Raw genomic sequence first — 14,912 nt, forward strand, 5'->3', positions numbered from 1 at the left:
TTACAAGAATTTAATTTTATAGTTGCTCAATTTCATTTACAAATACAAGTTTCAAATATATAAGTATGGATAAATAAAACTGTGATAAGCACATATATATTTTTACATATAGCATGAATAATTGTTGTAGACTATTTTTTTTTTTCTAGTTACTATCTAGTTACTATCTAGTTACTATCTAGAGCAGGGCAACCGCAGAAGTTTGCTGGAAATGAGACATTTTTATGGTTTTTCTATTCCTTTTGTTTCAGTCGGTTTATGGAATAAACTAAAAAATATTATTTTAAAGAATAGAATCATTTATGTAACAATTGTTGCCAAATAATATTAAATATTTCTTATGCAAACACATTGTTTTTAAACTAGTTGAATTTATTTTTTAAATAAATCTGCAAAATCTTGCTAGTAAAATATAAAAAATTTGTGCAATTTCACAATAAATTCACTCCATTTGTTTCTCTTGCGAGCTGTCAACTCAGTCCGTTTTATGGGGCAAAATATAGCTGCGCATTAAATTTGGCTGGGGCTGGGGCTGGGGCTGGGGCTAGGGCTAGGGCTTGGGCTTGGACTTGGGCTGGGTTGAATCGCATTGTTTCAGGTTTAGTGCAACCGCAGAGCAGCAGATAAACCAGCTAAACCTATCCACACGACTTTATGCACTGAGCACGATAAAAGTTTTGCGTTTTATGGGAATTCAATTCGGGCATTAAAAATTCAGGCGAGGCGAGAGCAGGGGACAGATAGATCGGAGAGCAGAAAGTAAATATTCCCCCGATTCGAAGGAAATTTTAATTGTTTACTTTAGCACACAGCTTGTGATGTGTGTCGAGCAGCGAAATTAGTTCGATTTTAATGCAAGAGGTGTAATAAAAAAAAGCATTTGCCATGAGCTTGATATTGAGCAGATATACGTATGTATGTAGACAGAGAGGCGGGTGGGTGGGCAGGCGGGCAGGCGGGCAGGCAGACAGCGCTGGAGGAAATCAAACAGAATGAAATGCTTATAAATTACAATGCAAACAACACGACAAGCTGAAATTGCTAACTTGCTTATCGCTTGAATAGACTGTGGAAGCAGGAGGAGAAGCGAAAGCAACTGCTTGGTTAACCGTGAAACCTCACAGATGCGCTTCAACTCCGGCTTGCCACTGGCTCCAGCTGCTGCTGCTATTTGATAAATTTAAAAACTGTCAGTTGTCTGATAAAATGCTACAGTTCGGGGCTGTTTTGTTTGGCAAGTTGATGTTGTCGGCCACGCGTAAGTTGCCCCTTGGCACGACAAGCGGCAACAGGAATTAAATTACATTCTGCACACAGTTGTGATTTTCATTAATTTAGTGTAAATATAACACATATACCGGGCTATATGTACCAAAAAAGAAAGTTCCAAATCAAATAACTTTTTGTGCCAACTTTTATGCCGGAAACCACAAACAAAAATCGATTCGAACAAGAAAAGTCAGCCCAAAAAGTTTGTCTCATCTGCGGCTCCTACGCGCTTGCCCAAATACCTTAAGTGTCTTTGTAAGTGAGTGTATATAAATTAAAATATATATCTCCCATATCTAAATCTGCATTCATACCATATAAAAATTCATAGATTGTGAAAACATGCTTAGATATTTTTTATAATTCTTTCATAAGGATTATTTTACATTTTACAGGGTATCTGATTACAGCTTCTCTTTAAGCATGCTTGTCTCCTTAATTCGTTTTCCGTTTTGTATTCACTTTTGTCACGGATGCTCATTTCGGCATTACGTATACGAAGCGTGAGACGCTGGCTATGAACTTTTGTCGTAATGTTTTGACTGACGGCCAACAACGAAACTGCCAAAGTCTCTGGGAAGTGTTTAAGGAGCGAAGAGAAGAAGGAGATGTAGCTGCTGGCAACGCCGCCTGGCTGCAGTCAGCCAAAGCAAAGTAAGCATAAAATGCTCTTGCATCATCTGGGCTTCAGTTGGCTAGGCTGCCGTCAAGCCGGAACTGGCTCCTTCCGTCACCTAAACATTGTTGTTCCCATCGCCTTTGTCTACAATATTTGCATGCAACGTTACCGCTGTGACCATAAAACATAGACCTTTAGAGCACGAAAAGCGCAGAAAAGACAAAGTATTAGTGAGTGTCGTTGCGCCTTGGGAAGACCATATATACGTGCCCTGCGATAGGTACTTATCCCAATCAGCGCAACGAAGTATCCAAATGTTAATTTCAAACTTTCGGCTGCTTTCATGGGCCACAAATTAAAAACGTATTCTAAACTGCGAAAAGCGCAGAAGAGACTTGGTTAATGACAGTCAAATGACATTGTATGACAGTAATTATGGCACTAACTCGATGTATTATTCAGTGCTTTTTACTTGGAGGTGTTTGTGGCCTCAGCTGCTGAACAGACTGGGCAGGATAGTACAGTAATCGCCATTTAAGTAATACCCACGTTGTACAGAGAATATACTTGGCAAAATCTCTTGGTTGCAGATCCAGACATTATACTCTCTTAAGGCCTAAGTCCTGTGGCCATAAGTAAAGAATTTAATTTAATTTTAATAAAGATTTTCATAAATTGGAATTTAATAAAAATAATATAAATTATTTAGCGAAAACAAACTTTTGTTCAATGTAACCTATATAATCTATCTATATAATATTTATCAAAAACTTGATTTATATATTCTCTTATTAAAAGAGTGTGACTTCTTGAGAAAAGTGCAAATGCATTAATCTCTCATTTGCATATTAATTTTGCCTAAATTGGCGCTTAATGGCTGTCATTAGAGGAATTAATGAAAATTGTATGGAAAGCATTTAAAAATCGCTTAATGCGACACCCATAAAAGCTGTCTGGCGGACTACCTGTTCCGTTAAACGTGTCTCATCATGGTCATCGACAGTACGCGCGCCTATCGTCCATTGTGGCGCTTCTTTCGAGTGCTGGCACCGATATTCTTTGGCTCCAGGTCACGTGCGGTCTATGTCTATATGGCGTTGCTGCATTTGCTGATTACAGCTCTATTTCCAATACATGTGGGGCTGGGGCTGCTGCTGCCGACGACTACACGGGCCGATCTATTCAAGTGTCTAACAATCACTATCATGAGCATCTCGTGCAGCTTGAAACATTATGCGCAAATATGGCGACTGTCAGACATGTTGGAGATTGAGAGAATTCTCAATCAACTGGATAAATGTGTGCAGAGCACGGCGGAGCATCAGTATTATAGGAACACGCTGCAGAAACAAATGAATCGACTAACCGGCTGCATTTATTCAAGCTATACGTTCGTCTACGGAATGAGTGTACTTGTCGCGATTTTAATCCTACTGACAGATCCTCGTAAATTACTTTACGAGGCCTATGTGCCGTTCGACTGGCGAACTGGTGGCCTGCCCTACTACAGCATCTTTGCCTATCAGTATATTTGCATAGTGGTCAAGGCCTTTGTGGGCCTGACAAATGACGTTTACACTCCGCTCACACTGTGTAATATCGCCGGTCACATGCATCTCTTCAGCATACGTATGTCGCGTCTCGGCTATAGGAAGATACCCGAAAGTCAAACGTATCAGCAACTACGTCTCTATTTCGAGGACTACAGGCTACTGATGAGGTGAGATGCTTGCAAAGACGTCAAGCTAATCGAGTGATGAAGCTATCATAAGTTTATCTGCCATCAGTCAATCAATTAGGAGAAGTTTCCTATACAAGTTATATGTATTACATATTTTGTGAATTCCCGTCTGTTCTTAACCAAATTTGCAATCAATCTTTTGTAATAAATCTTTTTTTGTTTCATATATATATATATATATATATATATATATATATATTTTTTTTTTTTTTCAGAATGCTCAAGCTAACACGAAAAATTATCAGCCCCGTACAGTTCGTACAGATACTCTTCTGCGGCATAAGTATGTGCATCATTGCCTCCCATATGGCATTCTATGAAATGAACACCACCGTCTTGGCCTTCAATGTCGTCTTATTGGCTGTTGTCTGTCTGCAGATATTTCCCAGCTGCTACTTTGCCAGCGTTGTGACGGAGCGAATGGAGCAGCTGCCATACGCCGTATTTTCGGGCAATTGGTATCAGCAGTCGAGGCGGTATCGCCAAAACGTGGTCACCTTCACCCAACTAACATTGCGACTGGCTGAACACCCATTTATGGCTGGGGGATTGATTGTAATTAATTTGGATACCTTCTTTGCTACAGTGAAAATGGCCTATTCGCTGTTTGCCGTCATCAGTCAAGTAAAAATGAATTAAAGTCGTTAATTCTGTTTACGGGAAGCAGTTTCGCCTCTGCGCCTGTTATTGATCTCTACGGCTGCAGCTGGCCGGAATGAATGTTTTCACGATTTCGTTTTCATATTTACCACACGATTCCCGCACCACAAAATACAATTGTAACAAATGAAATTCACTAATTGCCTCGTCCCGATGCGCAAATAAACAGTTGCTTTGCTTTCAATTGTTTTCTTTCAATTTGTTCTGTTTCGCTTTAACGATTTACTCTCGAACATTAAAGCAAATGGAATGTTTACGTAAGAGCAATGTTAATTGTATTCAGTTAGTTTTTTTTTTTTTTTTTATTTATTTATATACAATATATTTTTGTATACTCTGAATTATTTTGAATATAGATATAGCGGGTATAATAAGAATTTGGAAATGTGTGTGGCTGGAATATAAGGTAAAACTAATATAAATTCTGTATCAAATTATCCTTATATCGATTTTTAAATTTAATAAATATATGTCGGGGCGATGCGTTTCTCATACTGGTTGTCCATCTTAGCTGCGCGTAATAACGAATTCCCGGTGTGTCGCTAAACTCTTTTTAATGGTCTTTCTCGTTCAATAGTCATTCCAAGTGTGTCCTCTCTTCCACTCTCGAAAGTTCTAATCATGGTCGCATATTCTTGTTCATCGAAAGCACAGCGACCCTGCTGCGAACGGCATGACTAGCCGTCTCGCTCTCACCCAGCGACACCCGGGACTACGTTCAGCAACAGCTATTGTTGTCTCTTAGTGACAGTGCATCCTTTAATTGCACCACAATACTAAATCAATCGATTAACACAGTATCCAGATATCTAATTGCAATTTCAACAGTGTAATATCGCACTGACACGACATATATATCAACTCATTAGCAAAAACATTATGATGATAATTCCTTAAATCTATTTCTTAATTTAATAATAATCTAATATTACATTCACAATTACAAATTTTATCTGTTATTCCTGAACTATTTTACAGTGAATACAAAAAAAAAAATTAATAAGAATCGTCAGTTTTATATAGTTACGAGTCTACAAGGCATCTCTTATTCGATCAATACTTTGCAGCTCACTCTTGCCTTTTTGCACCTGTTCATTACTCACTTGCAGCTAATACAAGGTAATTATAAGGCGTGGCCAAACAATTTTTGATCGTTTCAGTGCATTATAGCTTTACAGATCATTGCATACCAATTTGCTGCAGTTAAAGTGCGTTAAGCCTATTCAGCTTCAGTTCCCGAAGTCAGCTTAGGGGAGTTCTACAAAGCGGAATTTTTAAGTTAAATACCAAATACCTTAAGTGTCTTTGTAAGTGAGTGTATATAAATTAAAATATATATCTCCCATATCTAAATCTGCATTCATACCAAATACAAATTCATAGATTATAAAAACATGCTTAGATTCTTTTTATAATTCTTTCATAAGAATAATATTTGACTTCTACACTATTAATTCTATTTAAATTCAAGCGCTAAAGTCAGATCATTTTTGAAACGTATATGCCCTTATCTTTATTCTAATATTCAGCTAAACTTTTTGTTTAAAATAAGACGCCTATTTAAATTTGCATTTGAATGTTCCAAAAAGTAAAGCAGAGGTCTCGGCTTTACTGATTTATGAGGGAAGGATTTGGCTCTGCGAGAGACGTGTTCGACTGTATTCGCTGACAGCCATGTACGTGACCTACCTACTATCTAGTTATTCCATTTTTTATACTTTATTTAAAATATTCGTGTTCGGCTATTTAGATTTTAAAGCTAAATTCTCCTGGAAAATGTTGTAGAATTTCTGAAACTTCTAGTTTTCTGTTAAAGAATCCATTTCAAGTTGACATTGAAAAAAATAAATTCCATCTTTTAGGGTCATATTTTTAGGCGCAATTGGGGGCCCCAATTAGATGGTAAATGGAAAAGGGAGTGAAACCGTGAAATAGCAGCAAACAGAAATGGAAATGGAAATGGAAATTGTGACTAGCTTTGAGTCTAACCAAAGAGCAGAGCTCAGCAACTGGCTTACGGTAGCATTAAGCTCGAATATTGCGTATACGCGCTGTGGTAAAATGGTGGGGTAATGGAGCGGCAGTGCGGCGGGGTGGTGGGGTGATGGGGTGGGAAGTGCAAAAACATACAATGCCCGCCACGTTCAGCATAGGCGTCGTGCTCGAGGTGATTTAACTTTTCTGCTTGCCATTCATTTATTTCCTTTTCAATAGCACAAAGCACACAGAAAGCAAAAATATTGTTGGCATACTTTTGCAAGTGCTTCCTGTCGCATGTCCTGTCGGTCTATGTATGTGTGAGTGTGTGTGTGTGTGCTTGTGTGCGTTTGTTTGTGTATTTATTTTAACTTTTGGCATTTTGTACGCGAGCCGTAGAGATTTCATAACAAAATAGCAAACTAAAACAAAAACGCCAAAGCACACAGAATATGAAAAATAAATTGAAACAGCCAACCGGAATCGTCCATACCAACTATCCCAATCTTGGTTCGTGTCTGTCAAAAGTGAACGGAGGCCAACTCAATCAGGACGAGCTCGTGACACCAGTGAGCCACCAGCGATAGCCAAACATTTACCAGCTAGCCACAGATTGAATTGCTTTCACTTTGCTCCCAAAGTGTTTGCGAAATTGTAAAACGTGTATGACCCTAAGGGACCATCAGGTCGACCACGCAATGGCCTGGTCAAAACTCTTCCGTCCCGGCCAACACTCCTTTGTTTGCCACACAATTCTATTGTGAACTTTGCCGCCTTCGAGTATATCTATAACAATTTGGCATAGACGCCAAACTGGACTCACATTACCAGCAAAATTAGTTCAAGTGTGGGCCTGACCATGTGTGGACATAAAACGAAATAGAGACATTATACAGCAAACAATAAATGTACTTCTAAGCTCGTATAAAATGTGAATTATTATTTAATTAAAAATGAAACATTTTTATTATTTATTTTAGAGTTGTATATTTGAGTTTGTCAAGCTTAGAATCGGGTGGTAGATATGAAAAAATCTAAAAAGTTTATTATTCTTAAATATTAGAAACCTCACTAAAAAACGATATTAAATTATTGATTTATGCAAAATGTAAAGCAAATCAAAACTGTATAAAATAACCAAAATTAAAGTTTCATAAAATGTACATAAATTAAACTCCAGCCTTAACGATTATAAATTTAATATAAAATTTTGCAAAAGCTTTTTAATCGATGGCATTAAAATAAAAATAGCTTTTATTTTATTTAAAACAAACTCGATATGCAAAACAAATATAGCCTGAGTTATATTGAGTTCAGAGCATCAAATTTATAACGCCACTTAAATCAATAAATAAATTAATTGTAAGCCAAATTCTCAAAGATAATCTTAAGCTGACTACAGCTCCATAAATAAACCCTATTTAATAATATTATATACATATATTTTATAAAATAAAAAGAATCACATTAATATATTTTCAGCTAATTTGAGCCAACATTAATGGATTTAAATACGAGTTTGTAAAACAATATCAAAAACTCCTGTGAGACTTACTTGGCTTCATTTAATACGCACTGCAATTATTCGCATGCCACGGTAAAAGTGCAAATGTAATTGTGATTAAGTATTCATGATTTAAGCAGCACATTAATTAAACCGAAATATCGTAGATGTTAATATATTACCATAAAGGCATGAATTAAGCCTTTTTTCACCCATCAGGTAATTATAATTGATGACTTAATGAATATTAATAATGAATGACTAATTGGTAGTCGACTAACGGCAATTGTTCGAATTTGCTAGAAAATTAGCTTAACCGATTTCAATTAACATTGTTACGCACTAGCCGGAAAATGGCTGCAGGGATTCGCATTTTATCTGCTCTGGAATGCATTGTATGTCGTTCAATCCATTCAAAACTCAATTACGACGCGGTGGACCGCTCCATTTGACACAGCGAGAAAAACGCGCAGCAAGCTGAAATTGAGGAAGACGAAGAGACTGCGTAACATCGAAGCAACACATGCTGCTCCTTCTGCTGCGACTCCTGCTGCAGCTGCTCCTGCTGATGCTGTTCCTGCTTCTGCTGCTCCAGCTGCTGCTGCTCCTGCTTTTGCTATTGCTACGGGTGTCATATGCTGTTCTTGGCTCTATGTCATGCCTGGTCATGGCGCTGGGGCCTAAAAGTATGCACCATCTAAAATAACAAGCGCTCACACAGAGCGACTCCATAGGACGGACACAATACCTCTTTTTGTATTTCGGTCATGCATGAAATTTTTTACTTTCCAGCCAGTTGGCCACTAGCTCGTTGCTCTTCGCTGTATTCATCTGTTGTTGCTTTCATTCTATTCTCCTTCTGTATTCGATACCCATTCGAAAGGGTCGTACGGTTAGTACCAAATGTTACATGTTAGCTTCTCTAAATAAGATGAAATTGCGATCCAAAAGAGCTTTAATTTTGAAAAAATTTATATATTACCTTTTGGATATATCTTTTCAAACTCAATTATATCTATTTATAAAGTTATATTGAGACAAGATAACGGGATATTTTCAGGTCGGTCACACTTGGCAAGACATTGTTTCTTGTTTTTCTTTCTTATTTGACGGAAATTTCCGGTTTTTTTTTTTTTTTTGGTTTCTTGTTCGCAGTGCTAGTACAGATGTTGTCATGATTTTTGTTGTTGTTGCTGTGCTATGCGTGTGTGTGTATGTGTCGTTGTTGATGTTACAGCTGCTAACGCTTTCAGGCATTCAGTGTCGCATCTAAATCATATTGACTGCGGACTGCCCATGTAAAAAACTGTAGACCACAGCCATAGAGAGGCTTACCAATGGGCTTTATAATCCAAGGCGAGTCCCTCAAAATTGGATGGTTAATTGAAAATGTTGGTTAGGGAAGCGATGTGCATAATGTAATACCAATTAAGACTTCAGTTGTATCAAAAATCTATAAATCTAAAACTCTGCCTGTCTCTTTTCTATCTGTTCTGTCTTTATCTGCTATCTACTATCTGCAATCTACTAATTGCTATCTGTATCTAGTATCTAGTATCTAGTATCTAGTATCTAGTATCTAGTATCTAGTATCTAGTATCTAGTATCTAGTATCTAGTATCTAGTATCTAGTATCTAGTATCTAGTATCTAGTATCTTGTATCTTGTATCTAGTATCTAGTATCTAGTATCTAGTATCTAGTATCTAGTATCTAGTATCTAGTATCTAGTATCTAGTATCTAGTATCTAGTATCTAGTATCTAGTATCTAGTATCTAGTATCTAGTATCTAGTATCTAGTATCTAGTATCTAGTATCTAGTATCTAGTATCTAGTATCTAGTATCTAGTATCTAGTATCTAGTATCTAGTATCTAGTATCTAGTATCTAGTATCTAGTATCTAGTATCTAGTATCTAGTATCTAGTATCTAGTATCTAGTATCTAGTATCTAGTATCTAGTATCTAGTATCTAGTATCTAGTATCTAGTATCTAGTATCTAGTATCTAGTATCTAGTATCTAGTATCTAGTATCTAGTATCTAGTATCTAGTATCTAGTATCTAGTATCTAGTATCTAGTATCTAGTATCTAGTATCTAGTATCTAGTATCTAGTATCTAGTATCTAGTATCTAGTATCTAGTATCTAGTATCTAGTATCTAGTATCTAGTATCTAGTATCTAGTATCTAGTATCTAGTATCTTGTATCTTGTATCTAGTATCTAGTATCTAGTATCTAGTATCTAGTATCTAGTATCTAGTATCTTGTATCTTGTATCTTGTATCTTGTATCTTGTATCTTGTATCTTGTATCTTGTATCTTGTATCTTGTATCTTGTATCTTGTATCTTGTATCTTGTATCTTGTATCTTGTATCTTGTATCTTGTATCTTGTATCTTGTATCTTGTATCTTGTATCTTGTATCTTGTATCTTGTATCTTGTATCTTGTATCTTGTATCTTGTATCTTGTATCTTGTATCTTGTATCTTGTATCTTGTATCTTGTATCTTGTATCTTGTATCTTGTATCTTGTATCTTGTATCTTGTATCTTGTATCTTGTATCTTGTATCTTGTATCTTGTATCTTGTATCTTGTATCTTGTATCTTGTATCTTGTATCTTGTATCTTGTATCTTGTATCTTGTATCTTGTATCTTGTATCTTGTATCTTGTATCTTGTATCTTGTATCTTGTATCTTGTATCTTGTATCTTGTATCTTGTATCTTGTATCTTGTATCTTGTATCTTGTATCTTGTATCTTGTATCTTGTATCTTGTATCTTGTATCTTGTATCTTGTATCTTGTATCTTGTATCTTGTATCTTGTATCTTGTATCTTGTATCTTGTATCTTGTATCTTGTATCTTGTATCTTTTTACCTGTTACCTTGTATCCTGTAATTTTGTAATATTTATAAAGATCATACACACACACACACACGTATTATATATATCACAGCAGCATAAATAATCAGACTCTATATTCTATTAAAGTTATTCAATTCAACGAAGAGCTCTAGCAATAATTGTATACTTGATATCTTCATTTCATCAACTGTAAAATTGTTTTGGGATCTCTTGGCAAATTAGCTAAGATAATTATCTTAGTGGTTTTATGCTTCGCTGCAGCAGCTTTAAGCTGCTATGCGCAAGTTGGTTGCATCTGCAGCTCTTGGTTTAAAGCCTATCAAATTACAGTTTGCCTTTTGTTATAGTCTCTTTCGGTGTCTGTTGTAGCCCATTTGGAACTGAAGCTGCTGCTGGATGTTGGCAACATTTAGTAATTTGTAATTTGCTCAGCCAGCAGCAACACATTTGCCCTATTTCAGCTTCTCTCCTGGCCAAATTGCTATTTCTGCACGCATCTTGTTGCCATTTTGATAAGCCGTTCGACTGTCCACATTTTGTGGGCCGATTGGGTGACAACTTTTTGACCAACTAGCCCAAAAGTGAATGCCGTGCTGCAGCTTTTGTAACTCAGGCAGGCGTATCAACGACTGGCAAGGTCATTTGTAACCTTAACTAAGCAGATTTGAAAGCCTCTACGCATATCAAATGTGGGCTGGTTCTTGCAAAGGGCGCTTCGGGCCAGCTTATTCTGCAGCGTGTATGCCGTGTGTATAAAATGGCCAATTGCTGTCAGGTAAGGCATCAGTAGCACAACGGGCCACACCAAGCCAACGAGTAGCAGCTTCTACAATCCACAAACTACAAACTAAGAGCAAAAAGCGGACAAATAGTCCTATACTAATCACGTCACCCATCATGAGACGGGTAAGTTAAAGAGCCGGGGCTGGGCCATAAATTTTCGGCCAGTCGATCGCTTGCGGCGCGTTGTAAAACGCATTTGAGCAGTGACAGGCAATAAATCAGGATAAACGAAAACTCAAAAGGATAACACTCCCAAGCACATTAGGAAAATTTTTATGGACATTGTGCCTTGTGCAACGAAGCATTGAAGCATCCTTAACAGGTTTGATTTTTGTAAACAAAATATTTTTGAACTCGTGATTGAGAATTATGATGAGTTTGTGAATTTACTACTGTCCCAATATATAATCAATATGCTCGCAAATGCCAAATAATCAGGCATACAAATTAAAATGTTTCAAGCAACAATCTGTCAATGAAATTTGAAGGAACATCATCTTTTATTGAGAGTATTAAATGCTGTTAAATAGTTATTCATGGCATCTTTTCAGAAGGGAATAGGAAATGTATTTGTTAGCTCGTCATGTAGTGAACTTTATCCTTTGCATTTGCTTATAGAGCGGCCTGTTGATTGGCGTATGCCTACTGATCTGCAATGTGGCCAATGCATCCTTTCTGCGACCCATCGAGCTCAGCCAATTGACCAAATCGGCCAGTCTCCAGCAACAGGAGCAGCAGCAGCAGCTGCGTGACCTGGACAATGATGACTCCAGTTTGGATGAGCCCACGACAATTTTACCCAACTCTAGTGAGGATTACGATAGCCGGCCACAGTATACATTTGCCTACGATGTGCGCGACACGCTGACCGGCGATGAGAAGCGACAGGAGGAGAAACGTGACGGCGATTTGGTGAAGGGCCAATATTCGCTTGTCGAGCCCGATGGCACGAGGCGCATTGTGGACTACACAGCGGATGATGCCAGTGGATTCAATGCTATCGTGTCAAAGCAACGCCTCGATGGGCGACTGAGCACAACGCAAGCGTCTTCCTCGTCTTCATCCTCCTCCTCCTCCTCTGCCTCTACCTCATCTCGCTACAATAGTATTGAAGAGCTGCAGTCGCGCCTAACAGCTCAAACTATTGCTGAAGCTCAGGCTCTGGCCGAAGCCCAGCAACAATCGCAATTGCAATTGGAAGCAGAGGCGCGAATCGAGTCTGAGAACCAAGCTCGTCTCCAGTCTCAGCAGCTCATGGAGCAGTTCCAGCAGCAAGTGCAGCAAACCGCACAGCTGCGTCAACAGCAAGAGCAACAACGTCTGCAGCAGGAGCAACAGCTGCGCGAGTTGCAGCGTCTGCAGGAGCAGAGAGAACGGGAACAGAGGGAACGGGAACAGAGGGAACGTGAGCAGAAGGAACGTGAGCAGAGGGAACGCGAGCAGAGGGAACGCGAGCAGAGGGAGCGTGAATTGAGAGATCGTGAGCAGAGGGAACGTGAGCAGCGCGAGCAGGAGCGTCGTCAGCAACAGGAGCGTCGCCTAAGCCAGAGTCAAAACCAAAATCAGAATCGCCTGCTCGAACGTCTGAACAGCCAGCAGCAGACTTTGCTGCTGCCCAACTCAAATCAGCTGCTGGGTCAAAGTGTCCAGGCCACCGTTGTCTCGCATCCCCCAACTTTGATCTCTCGCCTGCCAGCGATCAACTCAGGCAACCTGCTGCTGACTGGGGAGCGTGACTTGGACGCCTGGCGCCAGCTGCCCAGCTCCCGCCTAAACATCGAGCGCAACGCGCAGTCCGTGATCTTGTCCCAGCCGTCCAGTGCCTCGGTGCAGGCTCAACTGATTGGCTCGCCTTTACTGCTGAGCTCGGCGAATCTGAACGGATTGATTACTACGCGCCTCAATGGGAATGCAGCTCGTGCCGGCGCTGCCATTAGCTGGTCACAGGGACGTCGTCTCGACAATGAGCTGTGGCAGCAACTGGATCGCCTCGAGGAGAACGACCTCCGCCGTGCCGATGAGCAACGTCTGGAGAGCGAAGAGCTGCGTTCCATCAGCGCGGAGCGCAACAGCAATCGTCGGGCAAAGTGGTAAAAAAAAAACACCGCCCGAACCGACCCAAAGCCAAACTTCAGCTGAACTCAACGCCTCAACGACCTCAACGATCAACTGCAACGGAAACTCGATTATGTGTAGAACGTAAATCTTATGTATAACTTGTGTTCTGATAGTCTTACGTGGGATATGGTTACTTTCACTATTCACTCTGATTTCCTTAACACACATCTTCGCCAGAAACTAATCCAATCAAGCTCAAGTTTTCTGCATATCTGTCCCTAACTCTAGCTATAAGTTTAATTGTTTTTTTGTATAACTCTTTTAGTTAGCTGCATTATCAAACTTACTAAAAAAAGCAAAGAACAACAATATAGATAATAAAATAACGCACTGCGTACGAAGAAACGACGTAAAATGTGACTTTACTGAGTCGAAGTGCAATAGCAACAGGCCCCTTATGCTATGCTTGGCCAGTTGACTCCTTTCATGGACTTTTGACACTTTGCCATGCCAAAGTTTACCCAGCTATCCAACAGTTCACGTGTGTGTTTCGTTGCCCATACGCCCAGCACAACATTCCTAGAGCTGAGCAAGTGCCAACAAGTTTTTTTAATAACAACATTGTAAGCTTAGTTATACGACGAACAGTGTTCAAGCAAAGTTGATCTACCTGCAGGGAACATGAAGTTTACGCAACACACTTAAAAAATAAACTCAGCTACGAAGGTTCGGGGTGCTTAAAGGAGACAACTTGTTAATGGCATCACTGTAAAAACAATCAAAAAATAAATCAACTTTGTGCAGCATATAAAAGCTTCAGAATTGTTTGAATCACTGAGTTTATTTTTAAAGTAAAACGTGGCTAGAGACGAATGTCACAATATTGTCTTGTAATAGTCAAGAGAGAAATTAAAATTATATTTTCCACAAAGAATTTTTAAAATATTTATTTATTTATTTATTTTTATTTATTATTATTTTAGTTTTTTTTTTTTTTCGTTTTTACTGTAGTCAAATAGTTTAAAGTTTCAGCAGAACACAAAAGTTGAGAGATTGCGTTAGCTTGATACGTGCTTGGTAAGCCACATAAAGGTTGCAAGGTAAGGAGATATTTTTAAAACTTTAGCTTAACTATCCGTATAGTCGCTTAAAGGCAGCCGATCTTTGGCTAACATTGCTAGAGGCAGCTGGACTGTCGGGCTGTTGGGCTGTTGGGCTGCCAGCTGTCGGCCAGAAGTCCGCTTGATAAGAATCACTTAAAAGTTCATCAGGGAACGAACTGCAGCCGCGTGTGGGAAGCTCCCCCTGCGTTGCATGCTTACAATTGGCTGGCAGCTCATGGAAAACTGTACGAAACGATTTTTTTCAGTTAGCTGCAAGTGTCAGTGTCACATTCACGTGAATTACTCACACACGCACAACGCACACACA

General features: G+C 38.9%; 2 protein-coding genes across 2 annotated transcripts; both read left to right on the forward strand.

Moving 5' to 3' along the window:
* The first annotated feature begins 1,071 nt into the window (after positions 1 to 1,071).
* Or33c (Odorant receptor 33c) lies at positions 1,072 to 4,817 on the forward strand. Its single transcript, XM_018001306.2, has 2 exons — positions 1,072 to 3,608; positions 3,845 to 4,817. The coding sequence occupies exons 1-2, from the start codon at positions 2,878 to 2,880 to the stop codon at positions 4,266 to 4,268; spliced, it is 1,155 nt and encodes a 384-aa protein (XP_017856795.1). The 5' UTR covers positions 1,072 to 2,877; the 3' UTR covers positions 4,269 to 4,817.
* A 6,351-nt stretch (positions 4,818 to 11,168) lies between these two features.
* Crys (Crystallin) lies at positions 11,169 to 13,887 on the forward strand. Its single transcript, XM_018005076.2, has 2 exons — positions 11,169 to 11,546; positions 12,042 to 13,887. The coding sequence occupies exons 1-2, from the start codon at positions 11,538 to 11,540 to the stop codon at positions 13,515 to 13,517; spliced, it is 1,485 nt and encodes a 494-aa protein (XP_017860565.1). The 5' UTR covers positions 11,169 to 11,537; the 3' UTR covers positions 13,518 to 13,887.
* Positions 13,888 to 14,912: the final 1,025 nt, after the last annotated feature.

The sequence above is a fragment of the Drosophila arizonae genome, chromosome 3 (assembly GCF_054131065.1).
Source record: "Drosophila arizonae isolate 15081-1271.41 chromosome 3, UAZ_ARI_1.0, whole genome shotgun sequence".
In the NCBI taxonomy this organism is placed as follows: Eukaryota; Metazoa; Arthropoda; class Insecta; order Diptera; family Drosophilidae; genus Drosophila; species Drosophila arizonae.